This window comes from Haliotis asinina, chromosome 14 (assembly GCF_037392515.1).
Source record: "Haliotis asinina isolate JCU_RB_2024 chromosome 14, JCU_Hal_asi_v2, whole genome shotgun sequence".
In the NCBI taxonomy this organism is placed as follows: domain Eukaryota; kingdom Metazoa; phylum Mollusca; class Gastropoda; order Lepetellida; family Haliotidae; genus Haliotis; species Haliotis asinina.
Window position 1 is genome coordinate 6,625,978 of NC_090293.1, and position 19,600 is coordinate 6,645,577.

Consider the following 19,600-nt stretch of genomic DNA (forward strand, 5'->3'; position numbering starts at 1 on the left):
ATGGTTTATTGGGATCTACCCTGATCTGGAACCCATGGAGGACATTGCAAACATGGCACCTTTAACAGATATACCTTTCACATTCAAAACCTTCCTTCTGTAAGCCACAGCCACCATGACATTAGTGAAATTGGTTCAATTTCGGACAAACCTATGATCATAATGAAGGACTTGAAAGCAGAATCCTGTAGTTCTGTCACACCTTAGGATTCTCTGCTCCTACCGATGGTCTATGTAAACCTATGAACCTGTGGTTCATGTACTCAATGCTTTACTGCAGTAACTTCTGCAGGCAATCTTACATACCTGTCTCGATATCCGTCAGAGTTGAGTGGACACATATGGTTGACTTCTCGAAGATTGACATTGGAGAAAACAAGTTTGTGATTGGACGAGTAGATGACAGTGGGTCGGTCAGAACAGGCAAAGATGTTAGTGGTAGAGAGAGATTTGAATGTACGAAGAACTGTGGGCTGTGTCCCCAGGGTAACCTTTTTCTTCTCATTCAAAATACCTGGGTGGGAACAAACACAAATGTTTCTTTAAAACAACAATTATACATTCTTTAAACTATTTGGTATTTGTACATATTTGGTTTGGTATTTGTTCATGCGACATTTCCTTGAATTTCCAATAAACAGTGAAAACTCCATTGAGGACTTCACTTCTACTTCATGAGATGAAAGTTGTACAAGAAAGCAGCACAGCTGAAAGGTCAAAGATCTGGACCATCATTGGAATTGGGTTTTTTTTCGTCAAACGCCACACTCAGGAATATTCAAGCTATGTGGCAGCTGTCTGTAAATAATCAAGCGTTTACCAGATAATCCAGAGATTAACAACATGAGTCATAAATCTTGAAAAGTAAAAGAACTGGGAGATCCCAACACAACAAAGGGAGGTAATTTAACTGTGAATTCCCTTCTCAGATGAACACTGTCCATTGTGTACTAAATACTGAAGCCGTGAGATTGGAAATTGTGTACCTTTAGTTTGTTCACTGACGCTGAGATTGAAGTAGAAGAGAGAGCCATCTCCAAGAGCACAAAGCAAGTAGTGGATGCCTTCAAAGGTCGTCAGCAGGATGGATCGGGGTATGATCTCTGCCAAAAGAGTATGAGAGTAAGGCAACTTGCCATAGTATCTGCTGGAGACAGCTGATCAATAATTGAGTGATACCCAAAAGATACTCCTAGTTTTATATCATAGTTGCCATGGTTACTATCATCACTCCCTATGGAGAATGAGATAAACAAAACCTACCTGCAACAGGTATCAGTATCAACAAATGTCACAAATAATTAATGTACACAAAACAATTTAAATCTAAATGAAGCAGTACAATGTAAGGCGGTTGCCAGTCAATCACATGTGAAAACACAGTCATGTCCGATTCATTCAACATTAACGAAACTGATCATAGTTTTAGGGTTGTCGTTTTCCTGAAAATGTGACTTTGCAAATAGCTGTCATCAATATCAAACATCTACCAAAATCAAATAGGTCCTACATCAATAATCAAAGCAGTCTTACAAAGCCTCCGCTTAAACTTGACACCAGTCTTCGTCATTAAAAGGCGTTACAACATGTTGTTGTCTAACATGTTTAAGGACATTGAACTGAAGAATTCTTAAAGTTAGCGTGATCACCTCACCTCCTCCCAGCATTTCAACATGCAGACTGTCAAAGTTGGGGAGCTTGAGGACTCGCACAGAGATGTCTGTCCACAAGCCCACTGCACATAATTCAGCCTCGTCCTGTCCCGCCTTTGTCAGGCTAATGTCCACACAGGCCACCTCATGTTCCATGGTGGCGTGGCTGCGGACAAAAGTATCGTTCCGATAAATCTCCACTATTCCCTGGTTGCACGAAAGACTAAGCCAGATAATTATGTTACCTTCCTTTGCTGGCTCTGTGTTCTCACAGAAGCCAAGCAACCAAGCCACCGTTACAACCAAGCTTGTCAGGTTCGAAAAAGATTGTGGTTGCAGCTATGAAGGTTTGTTCACAGTGCAACTCACATTTGAGGGAAATCATACAGATAAATTGTCAGGTTCAAAACTTTAAAACAATATGTGCAAGAACTCCTTCTACCAATTTAAGAGTTCCTCTGAGTGAACTGTTGCCAAGTTTAATCAGTTATATAAACTAAAATGCAAAAGTGGATTGTGATTGGTATGCTGAACATCCCAGCACAGATACCTGATTGGATAAAAAGACTTTAGCAATATTCCAGCAATATCACCGCAGCAGGACACCAGAAAATGGGCTTCACACATTGTATCCATGTGAGGACTGAACCCTGGTCTTCAGCGTGATGAGCGAACGCTTTAACCACTAGGCTACCCTACTGCCCCCAGTCAATTTTGAACAGAACTTGCCTGACTTCCTTTATATCTCCAGTGAGTATTTTGAGATAGTAGAGTTCACTGCCAATGGCGACAACAGCCTGACAGGTGTTACAGCTGGCCAGACTGATGTTCTTTCCAGATGGATGTTTCCACTCGGCCACCAAGGTCTTGCTGTCACAGCTGATCAGTCGGATGGAACTCGGGGTGATCTGCATGGAACGACAACAATAACTGCTAATTTCTTTGAATAAACAGGTATTTTTTGCCCTGTCCAGCAATGTTTCAGCATTACCATGGTAAAAAGAATTGGCCTTCAACCATTGTACTCATGTGGGGTGTAAAGCCATCAAAGGTAGTGACTATTTTAACCACTGCTTCCATGGTATGCCAGCTTGACCATGGAGGAAAGACGGAATTGATGACGGGTTTAGATAATTATTAAAATCTAAATATTTTAGATATTTAAATACTTACCTTACCATAGGTCTTATGCATATTACCTCAAGCTTCGCTAGTAGAGATCAGACAGACGTTGATTCGCCATTCCCTGAATGGCTACCTCGTATAATCTACGGATGTAGTCACGGAAGTGACGTGATCTCCCTACTCGCGGGAAAGCGAGCCATCCCAAAATTCACTTTTACTGGCAGCAGGAAAGAAAGGTCCGATGAGTCCAAAGTGGGGAGGAGCATCCAGCGTTGGGAGGGAGTCACCGCCCTATGGTAAGGTAAGTATTTAAATATCTAAAATATTTAGATTTTAATAAATTTTTAACTTACCTTACCATAGGTCTTATGCATATGGCTTCGACAGAGAGGACGGTGGTGTGGACTCCGGAGGACCTTCACATCTTCAGCAGACCAAGCACATGCACAGGAGACCCGGGAGACCAATGCCAACGTCACAGGGCAAACCTGGAAACAGGACAAAGGATAACCCAAGGGAACTCCAAAGAGAAACCGACGCACCCAGAGGGTGAGGTTAATCTTAAGACCAAAGGTAAGAACAACACAATTACCTAATGGGCGGAAGGCTGGGTGAGTTGCTGTGCAACCACCAACGGGCCAAAAGACTGAAGCCCCTCCATGTCCTCGACAGCCAAGTCCCTCAGGTAGTGTGAGGCAAAAACGGTGGACGACTTCCAAAAACAACCCTCCATAATCCGTGGCACCGTACAGTTCCTGTGGAGGGCCATAGTGGACGCCAGGGCTCTAATTTCATGGGGGTTGTTCGCCGTCGGATGGGGGAGTTTCTTGGCATCGTACGCCGCCAGGATAGTCGCACGAAGCCACAGAGCAATAGTGTTTCTATTAACTTCCCCCTTGCACGATGAAGAAAAAGGGATAAACAGTCTCTTTCGGGAATGTCTCTTCAAGGCAGACCTCTGGATGTAATATCTAAGGGCCCTGACTGGACACAGGAACTCCTCCTCCGTATCATGTCGTCCGAGGATGGTCGATAAAGGCGGGATGGAGAACCGTCTATCTGGTTGCCCGGGAAGCTGATTCTTGGCAATGAAGTCCCACAGCAATCCCAAGTGGACTCGACCATGCCTAGCTTGTTCAAAACGCACTTGTGTGACATCCAGGGCATGAATCTCACTAACTCTAGCTGCCGTAGCTAGGGCAAGTAAGAAGACCGTCTTCCTGGACAACAGCTCGAAGGAAGCATCCTCTAGGGGCTCATATGGGGAGCCTCTCAAGTGTTGCAAAACAACATTCAGATCCCAAGCTGGAGGGCGGAACTTGACCTTCTGGTCCTCCAACTTGAACGCCTTCAGCAGGGCAACCAGTTCTGGAACTTTAGAAATCTGACGATCCGTCTTGACCGCCAAGACGGAGTTCAATGCTGACAAGTAGGTACCCAACGTACTCCCTTTGAGATGCTTGGAATTACGTAGAAACATCAAAAAATTCGCCACGAACTGTGGGGAAGCTGTCATGGGATCCTGTGATCTCTGAGCACAAAAGCTTTCAAATGAGCGCCACTTGTCATCATAGAGGGATCTGGTGGATGTCCGATGAGCTCGGGTTATGGCATTCGCCACATGCAAGGAATAGCCTTTCGCCCTTAATGCCTTCTGTAAATGGTCCAGCCGTGCAGATGGAATCTCAGCGGATCTGGATGGAGTTGTTGGCTGTGCGGATGACGAAGGAGGTGTGGCCAATCTGGAAGCTGAACCGGATCTCCGCTGACGAGGCGTTGCAGATCGGGGAACCACGGTCTGGCTGGCCACCAGGGCGCGACCAAAAGCAGTCTCAGGTTCTGTGTCTGCTTGATCTTGCCAATCACTTCTGGGAGAAGAACGGGTGGTGGAAAAGCGTACGCGTCTAGACCCTCCCACGACAGAGATAGAGCGTCGACTGCCCAAGCCTGTGGATCCGGTACGGGAGACACGTAAGTTGGTAGCTGATGGTTGAAGCTGGTGGCGAAGAGGTCCACCAAGGGTCTCCCGTGGCGAAGGCAAATCTGACGAAACACGTCTGGATGAAGCATCCATTCCGTCGGTGAAGGTCTGCCTGGGCGCGACAACGCGTCTGCCAGAATGTTCTTGCAGCCGGGTATGTGTCGAACCCTGATTGTGATCCTGTTGCTGTCTAGCAGATCTGCTAACACGAACATCTGGTCTAGAAGTTGCTTGGACCTGGTCGTGCCCTGATTCCGGATAACCCAGACGACTGTGGAGTTGTCCGACGCCACCAGGAGCTTGGTGTTGGACAAAATCGGTAGCCAGCGGCGAACTGCTAGAATGACGGCTTGCAATTCCAGGTTGTTGATGTGCCACAACCTTTCGGCGTCGGACCACAGCCCTGAGGTCGTTCGGCCCGCCAGATGGGCGCCCCACCCTAGTAGAGACGCATCCACGAACAACTCGTGGTCGTGACTGGAGTCTTCCAAACAGACGCCGACGCAGACATTCGATTCTACCATCCACCACCGGAGATACTGATGTAGATGTGGAGGTAGAAGAACCCGTGACTTGAGGTCGTTCATCTGGATGAATGGTGACAGAAACCTCTGTAAGGGCCGTAGCATAAGGCGCCCTCTGAGAGTAAGATCCTGCGCCGATGTCAAAAGACCCAACAGAGACTGCCACTCTCTGAGGGTCATGGGTTGAGAGAGACCTCGATCCGCAAACGCCAGAATCTTTAGCCATCGATCTGGAGGGACCCTGACAAGATTGTCTTTTGTTAAAAATAATCCCCCGATGAAGGTCAGTTCTTGAGTTGGTTCCAGATGTGACTTGTTGGTGTTGACCATCCAACCCAGTTGATGCAGCATGTGGGTGGAGAAGTCCAAGTGTTTGCGTAGCAGTAGAGGACTGCCGTGGTTGAGAAGGCAGTCGTCTATGTATGGATCGAAGTCCACTCCCCTTAGATGAAGAAACCTGGTAACCGGAAGCGTGATGCGTGTGAAAAGCCACGGGGCCGTAGAAATGCCAAACGGAAGCACCCTCCACTGGTAATGTATTCCGTTGAAGACGAACCTCAGGTACTTCCTGTGACGCGGATGTATGGGAACATGTAGGTAAGCGTCCTGTAGGTCCAGACTGGCTAGCCAAGCCCCGGGAGACAATTTGGCTCGAATCTGCTCTAGGGACGTCATTCGGAAATGAGGAGGGTCGGCCAGATACTGTCTGTTGAAGACCGCCATGTTGTGAATCATGCGCATCTTGTCGGAATCTTTCTTTGGCACCAGGAAGATGGGTGAGTAGAACCCCGGGGAGCGGTGGGGTTCCAGCACTGTCTCTATGGCTCTCTTGGATAACAGAATGTCGATATTGGACTCTAGGAGAGCTAGTTGGTGTTGAGGATATATCCGCGACTGGGGAGTAGATGTCAGCGGTGGAGTCTCGACCAATGGTAGTTTGTAGCCGGACTTCAGAATCTTGCTTACAAACGGATCCTCTAGGAATGACCAGTTGGGCCAGAAGATCCCTAGTCTCCCACCTACTGGAGTCGGATGGACAGGTACGACTGGGGGTGGGAGGTCCCAGTCGGAGACATCCACGGCTTCAGCGACCAGAGTAGGGGCGCTTGCCTCTGCCTCGCCCTGGCATCGAGGGGGTGTCCCGGCTGCGCTCCTGGGGCTTCCGCTGAGTGTCATTATCCTTGGTGCGGCCCCGTCCCCTCCCAAAGGAGGAGCGGATGGATTCCCTCCTGGGAATATAGCGCTTCTTTCCACTTCCTCTGGCTCTGCCACGAAAGGCAGAACCAAGCGCCTCAAAGGTAGACAGCGCGACTTCAGTGTTCGTTAATTCCGCGTGCGACTTGTAAATATCTGGAATCTTGTCGGCGAACAGAAACTTGGAAGTGAAGGGAGCCCGAAGTAATTGGCGCTTAAATTCCTCCTGCCAATTACATGTATCCAGGAAGCCGGAGCGGCGAACCGAAGTTGTCATAGCCAACGCTGCACGTAAGTGACCGAGTAAGTCATGAAGAACTTTGCCCTGCCACTGGAAGATCGTCGTGAGATGATCCACCCTGGAGGCGTTGTCTTCTGATAGGTCTGCTGCAGCCGCTGAAGTAGCTGAGGCTAACGCCGAAATGGGTTTAAGCATACACTTGAGTTCCGTGTCAATAGCTGCTAATTTGGAGTCCTGCACTTTATAAGCTGAGAGTGAAGAACTTGACAAGCGCTTGAGTGAGTCGTCCTGGGCTGCACCATTATCTGTGAAGTCTAGGCTGTGGATCTTGTAATCCGACTTCCTTGACTTAGACGCCTTGATCGTAGGATTCAGAGACAGCTTGGCAAAATCCTCGTCCAGGAGAGACACTGCCTCCGCCACCATAGGATGAGGTGGAATTAGTAGTTCCGGGGACAAACGGATGGACGCCGGATTATTAGGATCGACTGACGGAGAAGGACAGTCAGGTAGCCTGTCAGCAATCCACTCAAACACTGCCGATAGTGGTAGATAGGTGCCCTCATCCTCGCCTACACCTGCCTCTTCTTCATAGTCAGGGCAGAAGTGTTGCTCCTCCAAATCTTCCCAAGAGACTGAAGTCGATTCCCGCCGCTGGGTGGAAGAGGTAGAAGGCGTCCGAGTAGAAGAATCCTTCAGTGAAACTCGCGAGGCCTCTGGTGAACGTGAACGCCGGGTTCTGGAAGAGCGCCGAGGAGATCTGGATCGCGAACGGAAGCGCCGTCGTCTAGGAGAGCGTGAGCATGAGCGCGAGCGCCGGCGCCGACTACGGTGAGGAGAACGGGAGCGCCGATTCCTCGGAGATCTGGACCATGATCTGCGTCTCGAGCGCTCAGCTTCTAAGCGCCGAGCGCGCTCCTCGTCTAGCTGACGTTGTAACACCTCTTCTCTAGATAGCGTGTGAGAGATCCTGGGGATCCGGTAAGGCGCTGGCGGAGGCACAGGAGCCGGCGTCTGAACAAGCGCTGGCGTAGGTATAGGTGCTGGTATTGGAACCAGTGAAGGTGTCCCCATCAAGGCTGTAGACGCTGACGTGGGCATAGGCGCTGACGTAGGTGTCGGTGCTGGCATAGGCGTAGGCGTTGACGTTGAAATTAGTTCGGGAATCAAGGCAGGCGCTGACATGGGCGCTGGCACAGTAGCTGAGGTCGGCGCTGGCTCTCTAGTAGAAGTGCTGGGCGTCAGGAGAGACCGTAATAGCCTCTGAACTTCTGGGTGCGCTAAGGCGTCCGGACGGGATAAGTCAACAAAGGCGTCCGAGCGAAGTGGCTCCGGAGACGATCGAACCGGCGTCGTAGATGAGCGCTCCAAACCAGACGTCGGCGTTGGTGCTGTAAAGGTAGGCAGCTCCGGGTCGTCCTGTAAAGAACCTAAAGAAGAAGCTGGGGAAGACATTCTCCTCTTCCGCTGAGTAAACCTCTTTCTACGGACAGCTAAAAAGGTCTTGAAATCCGCCACAGAAAGACTAGTACAATGCTGACAGCGGCTGTCAAGGGAACAGGTCTGCGATGCACAATCCGGACACCAGGGGTGGGGATCCTTGGCTGACTTCTGCCCCTTGCAGACAGTACAAAACTGCCGAGTCATACACAGTTAACTGCAACAGATAAAAACATACCCGAAGCGTGAAATAAAACAATAACGCTAGAGGTAGAAACGAAAACACCCCTACATAAAAAATGCAGCAAAAGCGCACCCCCAACCTAAAGTGGGTACGCCTGTAAGCTCGCGACAGCGACGGCTAGCAACCAACATGGCTACCTGTGAAACATGCCACGTGGGACAAAAAAACACATGAAAAACGGCAAAAATCGGGAGGAAATACCATACAAAATAGCAGAACAGATGGAGGAAGTATTCCTGACGGAATAAAGAACCTCCAAGGCCGCCATGACACCTCACAAACAACGCAGGAAAACCCACATCGAAGTGAGAAAAAAAAGAAACATTTACAACACGAGGTAGCAAGGTAAGTGAAGTTAAATTCAATTTAACTAACCACACACCTAGGGAAACAAGACATACCTACCTGTTGAACGACAACTTTATTCAACACAATAGAAAACTCCGAGCGAAACAAACACGTCTGATCAGACGAACGCTAGAAGTAAAAGTGAATTTTGGGATGGCTCGCTTTCCCGCGAGTAGGGAGATCACGTCACTTCCGTGACTACATCCGTAGATTATACGAGGTAGCCATTCAGGGAATGGCGAATCAACGTCTGTCTGATCTCTACTAGCGAAGCTTGAGGTAATATGCATAAGACCTATGGTAAGGTAAGTTAAAAATTTATGATTTTGGTGATAACCTGAGAATAGTGCTGACAAACCTAGAAACACAACAGGAACCTACTAGCATAGGGTCCAGGCATGCCAAAGGGACATAACTCTGTAAACTGTGGCAAATCTGGAGAGTGAATTTCATTGCCACATGTTACTAACCTGAACCAACTGGTTCCCCACAACATTGCCACAGAAGAACGTCTGCTGGTCCCCATCAAATCCAGCCATTTCTGTCTCCTCTACCTCTTCACCATTCAACATCAGAACTCTGTAACACCATACACATGGAATTACAGTCATTTGAAACACGAACCAGACTATAATGTATCAATGGTTCTTGCACGTATACAGAAAATACTGACTGATCACAGGTTTTCAGTTATACCACCTCATTTGAATATAACAGCCACACTGCTATGAAACCTATTCTAATAGAACAGAACTGTATTATCAATCAATGTTGGCAAGTATTATAATGATACAAACAATTCTAAAGAAATCTGGTTACCGTAAGATGCATGATAAGACAGACAAAAGGAAACTGTGCATGTAAACCATAATCATAAATAGCCTGACAAGTTATCTAGTGGATGATGCCCTGGGTTTTGTGTTACAGGATCGAAATTATAGGATATCTGCAATATGCTGTAATTGGACAATGAATCCTTTGTAATTACTTACCGACTTTGTCCAACAAAAGACAGCACAAGTAGATTGTCGAAGTCAGGGGAGTTAACTTTCAGTGGCCAGATTCCTGAAACAAACAAGCATGGAATACATTTCCTCCACTAACGGTAAGCTCCATATAGTGCGAGGTTTAAGAATGTAGATAACTGACAGGCACACATCCAAAACATTGTTGGCAGATTTAACCATCTGAGTTGAGTGATGTCACTATGTCTAGTGGTTATCAATGAACCTCCTAAGTTGATCTCACATGATCAGTCTGGAAGTAGTAACAAAAGTATTGCAAAGAGTCAATACACTGATTGCTTAACCTCACTCCCTTTCAGTTAACTTACCTTTAATTCCTGGCAGATCAATGGTTGCATGTTCGTGAATACCGATTCCATTTCTGATAATCCTCAGGGATCCTTCTTTGTAGGCTCCAGAGCATGTGACCAGCTGCAGTAAAGTCCAGTGTAAAGTACTGGCAATGCATGGTGAGGTGGCAAGCATTCTTATTACAACTTTTTAAAATACGATGATAGCGTGGCTTGATGCTATAAAACTTATACAGAAGCTGTAATGTTTTAACTGTAAGGAAAACAATTTTCAAAGCTGGTCGACATAAGGATACCATGAAAAGCTGCTGATCTTGGTTTATAATATAATCTTCCTTTCAACAACTGACCTGTCCTTGACCCTGTCTCTCCAGGTCAACAACACACATGTCCACAATTGGGCCAAGGTTGGTGAATGTCTCCATGACCTGAACATATGATCCGCTTTCATCTGAATCCACATTCAGCTGTAAACCAACATCAAACATCAGTCAAAAGAGAATAACATTATGAAGGGAATTATTATTTTTGTTAATACAAATGATTACATCATTTGTGAAAAAGTTTAACATTACAGAAATGAGCATGCAAGGCTACATGTATAATCCTGACAAAAGGCTGGCACTTGCTCACTGAGATAGCATGCTGCAGTGAAACACTAACACCCCAGTAACACAAAGAGTACTGAACAGACAAGTTCTGGTTTTATCTAGTAATGTATCATCTTTTCATGTCTTTTGATGAACTGAGGGCACTCTCTCCTCATTGAAACCTCGCTCCAATCAATAGCATACAGATATGACCACATCATAATAACTAGTAAAAATGTCCATGATGAAAATGAAACACCAGTAATCCGAGTACCCATCACTGTTACATATAAACATCCTGAAGCATAATATACAAACAAATCTGATTTACACAGTACTCGAGAAACTACTGTAATATATGACTTCATTATAACATGTTAACTAAGGTGGCCTAAAACAAAGCAAAAAATAAAAGAATATGCCAGACATGATTTCCAACAAGCATAACATTAAGATGTAACCAAATACCTTGACTAGATGGGAGTCTCCAAGACGTGACCCGATGAAAACAACACCATTGTCCAGGTATGTGATGCATTCTGCGATTGTTGTCTGCAAGATGGAAAAAGATGGTAAACAACACTGACAATGCAGTATAGAAATCTGCAGCAGCAACTGATAAATGTGCAGCTCATTCAAGTCAGCGTACTGATGAGATGATGTTACAAACAGGATGATGATCAAGAGTGGCAAGACAACACATGACCAACACATCTGACTAGATTCCAATTATGTTAATTGTCACACTCAGCCTAAGCAAACTTAGCCTCAGTACTTTTCGGTACAATCCACTACTGAGTCAAACAAACTCTCACTGGGGGTCACGTCAGGTAACCTTTGGGACTGACCAATCAGAACACAGCTTACCAAATCGCGAAATACCTTTTGACATTTTTATCTGGAAAAGGTTCATACCCGAATGATTCCAAATGCTATCTTGGTAACCGTGACAACGGTGAGTAAACAGTTGATGAAAATAGTGTTTTTGGCAATATTCAAGGATGTCCTCTTATGGAAATATTAGCTAATGGTAACCAGTAACAATGTCTGATTGGATAAATCCATTTCACCGTCTCATGTTTGACTGGACGCTCATATGTTGCTAAAAGGTTGCCTGACGCGACCTACTAGGGTCTGTTAGACTCAGTGGTGAAGTGTAACGAATAACACTGAGACGAAGTTTACTTAGACTGTTGTCACACTGCTTCAGACACATACCTAAGTGGCCAATACTGATGGGTTTTATGAAGAATTATGCTGTAGTCAGTAATATTCCAGCTGAATCATGGCTACTTAGGCCTACTTTCAAGGCACTAAGGTATTGTAAGCCGCTAAGGTAACCTCAGTGCAATGTTAAAGAATGGGAGTGAAGGTTAACCTTAGCAGTCTATGAAATAACATCAGCCCAGCAGCCTGCTGCTTGCTATTTACAGGGCTGGTTACATGTTAACAGGGCCAGAAACATTTTTCAGTTACCAGCCCTGTGGGCTTCCTGGATATTTTTTAGGAGTTTCACACACTGACCTCAGTCAAGGTTGCTTTGTGAAAAGAGCACCCCGACCTACTGGGTCCAAGTCGTGCACACCTATGTCCTTCAGCATAACCTGCCATGCACACTACTTGGCTGAGTTCCACAAAGCTCCCGTAACTTTACTCATAGCATTCATACCTCCTAATATACTCTTCAAAAGAAGTAGGGAACCTGAACTTTCAATTTGTTTCACAAAGCTCTCGTAACTTTACTCATAGCATTCTTACCTCCTAATATACTCTTCAAAAGAAGTAGGGAACTTGAACTTTCAATTTCAATCGGAAGTGTAAATGTTGTCAAACATTTTAAGCAGTGATCGAAATAACGGCCTGCCCGACTGCCCGTGGCCAGCAAAATTTGAGTCGGGCTGCCTGGAAATTCTCTCCACCAGCCTGACTGCCTGTCTGAAATTTTTAAGGTTGACCTCCCTTCAGTTCGCTCTCAGGACAATCATTCCATTTTAATTGTCATGTCATATTTTGATTTAAGAAAGATGAATGAAAGCTACGAGTATATTCGAGTAGATACGAGTATAATACATGGACAACTCTTCAGCCAGTGAATATAGCAATAGGAGACTAAAACCGGCATTGTGAGCGTTACTTACTCATTTGTACTTGTTAAAAAATGGCGGCGTTTTTGTAAGTTATTGCAAAAAAGTAAGTTAAAAAGGTGAGCAGGCAACTTTCAAGATGGGCAGGCAACATTTATGGGCAACTAGCCCGGCTGTCAGGTTGAGTTGAAAAATTTTTTCAGTCACTGATTTTAAGGACCAAGATCTTATGAACACACCACTATTTCACTCAATTACCACCCCTAAACACAAAGTATGATATGCACGTGCACAATGCAGTAGCCCCATAAACGTGCATGGGGTCCCAGTTTTCAAGAAGGTCATGAAATCACTTAAAATATAAATTTTGACACTCATCTTGCATCTTATTAGTGTTTCTTTCTAGCCGTTGTTTTAAAATGAAAATCGTACACATGCAAATTACATGCAAAAGCGACTACATTCCAAATAGCTATGGTTGCAAGGAAGTGCAAATGGTGATACTCTCTCAAAACATTCATTATTATCAATTACATAATATCATATCAACATCGATTGACTCTGATATGTCTCCTAAATTTTTTTAATCATAAATAAAAAAAATGAAGTTCCCCTAATTTTTTTTAAGAGCATATAAAAGTCCTATACTGTAACATAGGAGGTACAAATGCTAAGAGAAAAGTTACGCGATCTTAGGCATACGAGAGAGAAATGGGGCCCTGGAGCCAGCGATCCACTGTAACCACCCAACTGATACTCCTTCCTGCAATTCTCATTCCTTTTGATAACAGACCAGCAAAGAAGAGCTGCTGGGCTGACTCCCTTTGTCTTATTTGCTGTTTAATGTCATACTATTCCAGCAATTTAGCCATGGTCTGTAAATAATTCAGTCTGGACCAGGAATCCAGTGATCAGCAGCATCTTGCCATGCAATTTAGTTACAATCAAATGTGTCAATGAGTCAGTGAGTCTGATAATTCAATCCCATTTGATGCATCTTGTGGAATCACAATTGATAGACAGATATCAAATACCTTGAATCTATTTTCCTGAAATTCCTACAGGAGACCAGAACGGGTTACTTTCGATCTGATATAAATCTCCACTCAGTACAAACAGCAAGTGGTAATAAGGGCCTATGCTACAGCAGAGTTCTAACAAGATGATGGACACAGGGATGGCAGCACGTGAAAGTGGTTTCAGCGGAAAATCAGCCAGGGGCCTGGGGGTCAAGGATCGATTGATCTGCATTTTAAAACAGTGGATTTCCGCTGAAAATTGCCATCCCTGCAAAGAACAACAAACATATAGATAGTTCCTCGAATTTTTTTCTGATTTTCACTTTGACAGTTACTTTTTTCCCTAGCCATTCCCACCTGAATTTATTCCTCACTTCTTTATCGATATCTTGATCACAGATAAAGTTTCGCCCCATATTTCAGTAGATAAATAACTGTAAGAACCTTTCTTCATTTCCACCACCATTTGCATTTACTGATGTATGTCAAAAACAGCAATTCTAGTTGGCTGCATTGACAGCAGTTAGGAAGTGGAAGCATGACTTTGTTTATAGATTTTTGAACCGATTTTATGGAACACGCAATTTTGAAATTTGATAGCCCAAAAGATGTGGGTACTCGATGTTGATAAGCAGGACATCCTCCTCATCCATAAATATTTTCACCTTGGATTTAGACGAATCTCAAGATAAACTGATATGCGTTTGGATCCGCTGAAAACTGCCATCCCTGTTGACATGAAAGGTAACTGTGGTAACCATGACAACAACTGACCTCTCCCAAGAGTTCCACTTTGAGATCTTTGACAACAGCTGTGCCGTCCATTTTCTCCTCTTTCTCCAAGAGCAACATGAACAGTCTTCCAGCCATGTCTCCAAGCAGGTACCGGGAACCGTTTGTGTCAACCTTCCCATAACATGTCAGCGCATTTTGCTGAAAAACAGTTTCAATGATTACGCATACCATATGAAAGAGGTGTCCTTGTCAGGTTCTGTGCATCATGTCATCTGTCATCTATTGTCCTGTAAAGCGACTGATAGTGTTATAATCTAGTGTCACATCCTGTCCTCTAAGACATGTTTGTATGATGCATCAGGGGTTAAAAAATCCTATCCACCAATGCTCCTGACAAGTCAGTTTTATTATATTTTTGTTGTCAATGGGCTACCAGATAATTTCCGCTTACAGTTTCAAATTGGAAATAAAGTTGGATTTCATTTCATATCTGCTCAAAATGTGGCTATTGAACTTTGCAATGAGAATAAAGGATAGTTATCTTTCTTCGCTATTTATCATGTCTCAATACACAGTCCAGTAAACATGAACACTTGCCCCTTGGCAAGTGACCATTAAGAAAAATTTCTGAACCACTGTGTATAAACAGTATGAACATGTAAAGCAACTCTGCCAAGAAATGTTAAACAGACAAAGATAGTGTTAATTGAACTATGACCATCACATGTCGCTCCATTGTACTTTGTTGCCTGCTGTCACCGGACTGTATGGCATTACCGTGCATGATCACAGTAGAATTCTATCCACTGTTACCAGTAGTGTGCACGATCGTAGGGTAGTATTTCCCAAAGAACAAACTTCACATCAGGTGTAACTGGTCATGAGATATCACATTAGCAAGTGTTTGAAAAGTGTTCCAATTGTTGTGGGGACATTGAAAATAAGGTCAAGGTCACCCAAATCGACTGATGTTTGGGTAAACCCCAAATGTGGAATGTCACTTTACTTGAAAACACTGGGTACAACAGTTCATGAGATATTGCATTACTAAGAGTTTGAAAACTGTACAAGTGTCGTGACCTTGACCAGATCTTGAAAAGTGTTGGCATGATCCCTCAATGTAAACTGATCAAATTTGAAGACATTGTGTACAACAGTTTATGAGATACCATGTTAACCATACAGATGCTCCTGCATATATAGGACCCTGTTTCGCGATGCAGCGGGGTACAATAAGTATCAAGTTCAATTATTATCAACACTTTTACTGACCTTGATGGCAGGTGGCGCTACAGGTATGTAGTTGTCTCCCTTGTGGTAGGTGATGGACTCCTGACCTACAATCAGAGCTCCTCCAAAGGGTTCTGGAACTAAAGAAAAAATGTTTTACAAATGGATATCAACAAAGCATTTAGTGTTTTATGAGCCCACCCGTATGGGCATGCTTTGCTGGGGTACACTGTATCCTTGTATGGAAAAGAAGTTGGGTCACTGGTGATTTACAAGAAAATGTTAGCACTGACTAAGGCACTGCTTTGAAACCCTCCTCTTCCCATGACAGTTTGAATTACGAAGTAATAATTTCGTATCTATTTCTTAATCATAATGATGCACAATTCTCTATCCAACCACAACATAACCATAAACAGACACCACAACAGTGTTATAGCCCTGATCAATTATCCCAGTTTACACAGATACAGAAGACTCTCCTCACCTGCGATGACCATGCAGGCTTCTGTCTCCACATTGTCCTGCTTCCATGGTCCCTTCTGGAACTCTTTGTCACGCAGAGATATCTCATAAGTCTTCACATGGCGGCCATGTTGGTCCTAAAGAATACACGTAAATGTAGGGACAATTCAGATCTCTGCCAAAAGGATATGCTTCTGTTCAAGGGCGATGGAACAACCCACTGGCCCAGTGGTTAAAGCATTCGCCCATGACACCGAACGTCCAGGTTCAATCCTCCACATGTGTACAATGTGTGAAGCTGATTTCTGGTGTCCCCTGCCATGGCTTTACTTGAATAATGCAAAAGTGACATAATCTTCAAATCACTCACTCACTACTTCTGTTTGTTTTTTTCCCCCACAATTTAATCACAAAAAGATGTGGAGCTAAGCAGTTTGAGGCTTACCTCTTGAAAGAAACCCAGTTACAAGGATACTGATTTCTACTTTTTGCTTACCTGGTGCACCAAGATGACAGTGGGTGTGGAACAACCGTGGAGAAACTGCATGTCAATCACTGTGAGTTCCTCCAATCTGATTGGATAATGGACATATGAATTACCAATAGAAACACTGAATGGACTTAAATGCATGACCTGAATAAGTGGTTATGACAACATTCACTTAGATCCTCAATATAGAAATGACAGGTTGCTACATATGAATACAAAAGTGGAACAGATATGAACTGTCTTTACAACTAAATCTGATGACATCTATCAAAACCATTACTCCAACACAAATTCAATGGGGATCACCTCACTGACAATACCTGATATTAAAAGCTTTAAGTTCCCTGTTGTCTCTGTCAAGGGGGATAACCTTGAATAGTCCATCATACAATCGAAGTCCAATAACACGACACTGTGGATCAATGATCCCAATAATGCCAGTCTCCGATGGGCGACCAATACGATCCTGGAGTGCAAACAAATAAACAAATGAATAAAACAAATGAAAGTCCATGCACCCTGGCATTTTGAAACTGTTTATGTTCTCTTGTAATATGAGAAAAAGATTCAAAAACAGTTTTCAAATTCTGTTTCCCATTTACTCTACAAGTTCATTACATATGATCCAGTTAAATGTGGGAAAAAATGGAATGATGCTTATGTTTCTACACATGATATATCAACATTTCAAATAAATACATCTTGCATTCATTTCTTTTTAAAAAAAACATGTACTTCATGAAAAATAGATTTTGAAGAAGAAAATATAAACCCTTTTTCAATGCCACGAACAAAACTAAATTCAAAATGATGTAAATCTTTCCAAAGCATGCAAAGTGCCTGGTCTTTTTGTTTATTAGTCTCAGAGAAGAAGAAAACAGAGGTGTGCACTATACAAAACAACTTGGGTTGTCACACTTACCTAACTCTAAGACATATCTAAGAGTAAGACACGGAAAGGAATTATGGCAACAAATAGCTTCATCCACACTTTCACTATTACTTCCTACCTGAACATTCCCATGTGCACGTGTGATAATTTCTAGTGTGTCCCCTTCCTGTTGACATTCCAGGATCATGGCGTGATAGCGAGCAGTCAACACAAACAGTAGATCCTTTGTTTCTCCCTGTTAAAGAGATAACCATCAAGTAACAGTCGACTGAAGCAATTATCTTCAAAATGAAGTTGAAATTGTAATTAGACAAATCACATTGTGATATGCACAAGTCTATTTGGGACTTGTAAACTCCAGAGAGGACTAGTGAAAATATACAGTTCTAGCAATAGCAAAAACCACTCCCTGTTCACTGAAAGCATGAATTTCACAAATGTGGACTGATGGGCAATCTGAAAGCAACAGTATATACTTCTTTCACCCTAACTGAAAGATGAGTGAGCAAATTAAGAAAAGCTAAGTTTAACTCAGCAATATTCTGACATATTACTGGTATATTGCTGAGTGCGGAATAACTAAACTCTCTCTTCTCTCAATTCAGTTACTCCAAAGCTCATTTCCTCCATTCTGAACTTCTAAATGTGCAACAACCATTCAGGTGTTTTATACTCATATATAAAACTATTTAATGAATAAAATTGAAATGACATTAACGCCAACAAAACGTTTTTCATTTTTTAATGTTTAAAGGCTAGTGTATTTCTAAATTACTTCTCTGTCCTACTTCAAAAAGCATACGATATTTATCAGAAACCATCAGCAATTTACTTTTGAATGCAGCTTTCCATCTTTTATCTGTAATACATAGTTCAATATTCCAAACATATATCAACAATAAAAATGCCACATAATTCTATACATACTGGTGGTCTGAATAACTCCATGACAGCTATCTTTCCATATATACCAACTTCCTTCACTGGGCGGAGGCCTTCTGGTGTGACCACATACAGCTCCATGCGAGTGTTTTTGGCAATAATAAGGTTCAAATCATCAGGAGATGTGAAGTTGCCTGCAAATTTAGTGCAAAAATTGCGTTTCACTAAAATGTTAAAAATAATGAAAATAAAACATATTATAGAAAAAAATGGTTGCGTCACAACATATTATGTCTGCTATGAATGCAAGAATGGCATAAGTGAACAGCAGAAGAACCCTTCAAATAGCAGAATGGAATATACATTCTAGAAAGTCTGTAATGTGACAGCTATATGGAATGCAGCAACTAAATTACACTAGCACACTGACTATATTGAATGAAAGAAGGGAATGTTAGGAAATATTTCCACCAGTAACCCCCATTTTATTTTATCATTCTATAATAAAGAACAAATGTTTATTTATCAAAAAGCCTTAACACTAACCATTGCCCTAATGCTAAAACCCTGAAATAATCCTAATAAATAGGATATATTTTTAGCATGGGTTACAGGCGAAACTCCTACTGAATAATATTATAATTACTGGTGTAAGAGCATGCATGTGCATTCTCCATTGTAATAATGCTCTGTCATAGAGCACAGCATTTGGTGACTCTCATTTCTTATGAAGTAATTAGATGAGTGCTGGACATCGAAGCAATGGGTCTTGTGTTGAAGTGAACACATTCTAATCCCTCTCAATATACTGAAAGCAAATAATCGTATTAAAATGTCTGACACATGATTGAGCTAGACAATGTCAAACGATTTGTATAGAGTGTCCTCCATTCATGCAGTAGGCTTCACAGAATATTTAGGAAGTTAATAATAGCGCATTGTTATTTCCTTTAATGTGATAACTGATTAAGATCAAACATATAACCTGTAACACAAGCATTGACGGAAGTTGGCTTATGAGCTGTCACCACGTAATTATAAGCCATGTTGCTAGTATATACTGATTCTATCACTTCCAGCCTAATGTTTTCCAGTACCACTCCAAATGGCTGGAGACGGAATTGATATCTGCGCATGCGTTGTGGCGCG

At 43.2% G+C, this 19,600-nt stretch overlaps 2 protein-coding genes across 3 annotated transcripts in view; both read right to left on the reverse strand.

Annotated features, from left to right (window-relative positions):
* The window catches only part of LOC137262104 (DNA damage-binding protein 1-like), a 30,548-nt gene extending 10,961 nt beyond the window's left edge, over positions 1-19,587 (reverse strand). The window contains exons 1-17 of one of the 2 annotated variants that reach the window (XM_067799879.1): positions 19,437-19,587; positions 18,497-18,645; positions 17,688-17,804; positions 16,998-17,143; positions 16,684-16,759; positions 16,210-16,324; positions 15,765-15,862; positions 14,532-14,690; positions 11,123-11,206; positions 10,415-10,531; positions 10,083-10,185; positions 9,742-9,814; positions 9,220-9,328; positions 2,382-2,560; positions 1,655-1,818; positions 987-1,103; positions 307-514 (exon numbers count right to left, since the gene is read on the reverse strand). In XM_067799879.1, the coding sequence (XP_067655980.1) occupies positions 307-514; positions 987-1,103; positions 1,655-1,818; positions 2,382-2,560; positions 9,220-9,328; positions 9,742-9,814; positions 10,083-10,185; positions 10,415-10,531; positions 11,123-11,206; positions 14,532-14,690; positions 15,765-15,862; positions 16,210-16,324; positions 16,684-16,759; positions 16,998-17,143; positions 17,688-17,804; positions 18,497-18,645; positions 19,437-19,587 (2,165 nt within the window). The remainder of the gene's footprint in view (positions 1-306; positions 515-986; positions 1,104-1,654; positions 1,819-2,381; positions 2,561-9,219; positions 9,329-9,741; positions 9,815-10,082; positions 10,186-10,414; positions 10,532-11,122; positions 11,207-14,531; positions 14,691-15,764; positions 15,863-16,209; positions 16,325-16,683; positions 16,760-16,997; positions 17,144-17,687; positions 17,805-18,496; positions 18,646-19,436) is intronic. The other variant, XM_067799880.1, reaches the window with a different exon arrangement.
* On the reverse strand, positions 2,640-6,878 carry LOC137261929 (uncharacterized). The gene is made up of 3 exons (XM_067799744.1): positions 4,533-6,878; positions 3,528-4,308; positions 2,640-2,662 (listed from the first exon to the last, which is right to left on the reverse strand). The coding sequence occupies exons 1-3, from the start codon at positions 6,456-6,458 to the stop codon at positions 2,640-2,642; spliced, it is 2,730 nt and encodes a 909-aa protein (XP_067655845.1). The 5' UTR covers positions 6,459-6,878.
* Positions 19,588-19,600: the final 13 nt, after the last annotated feature.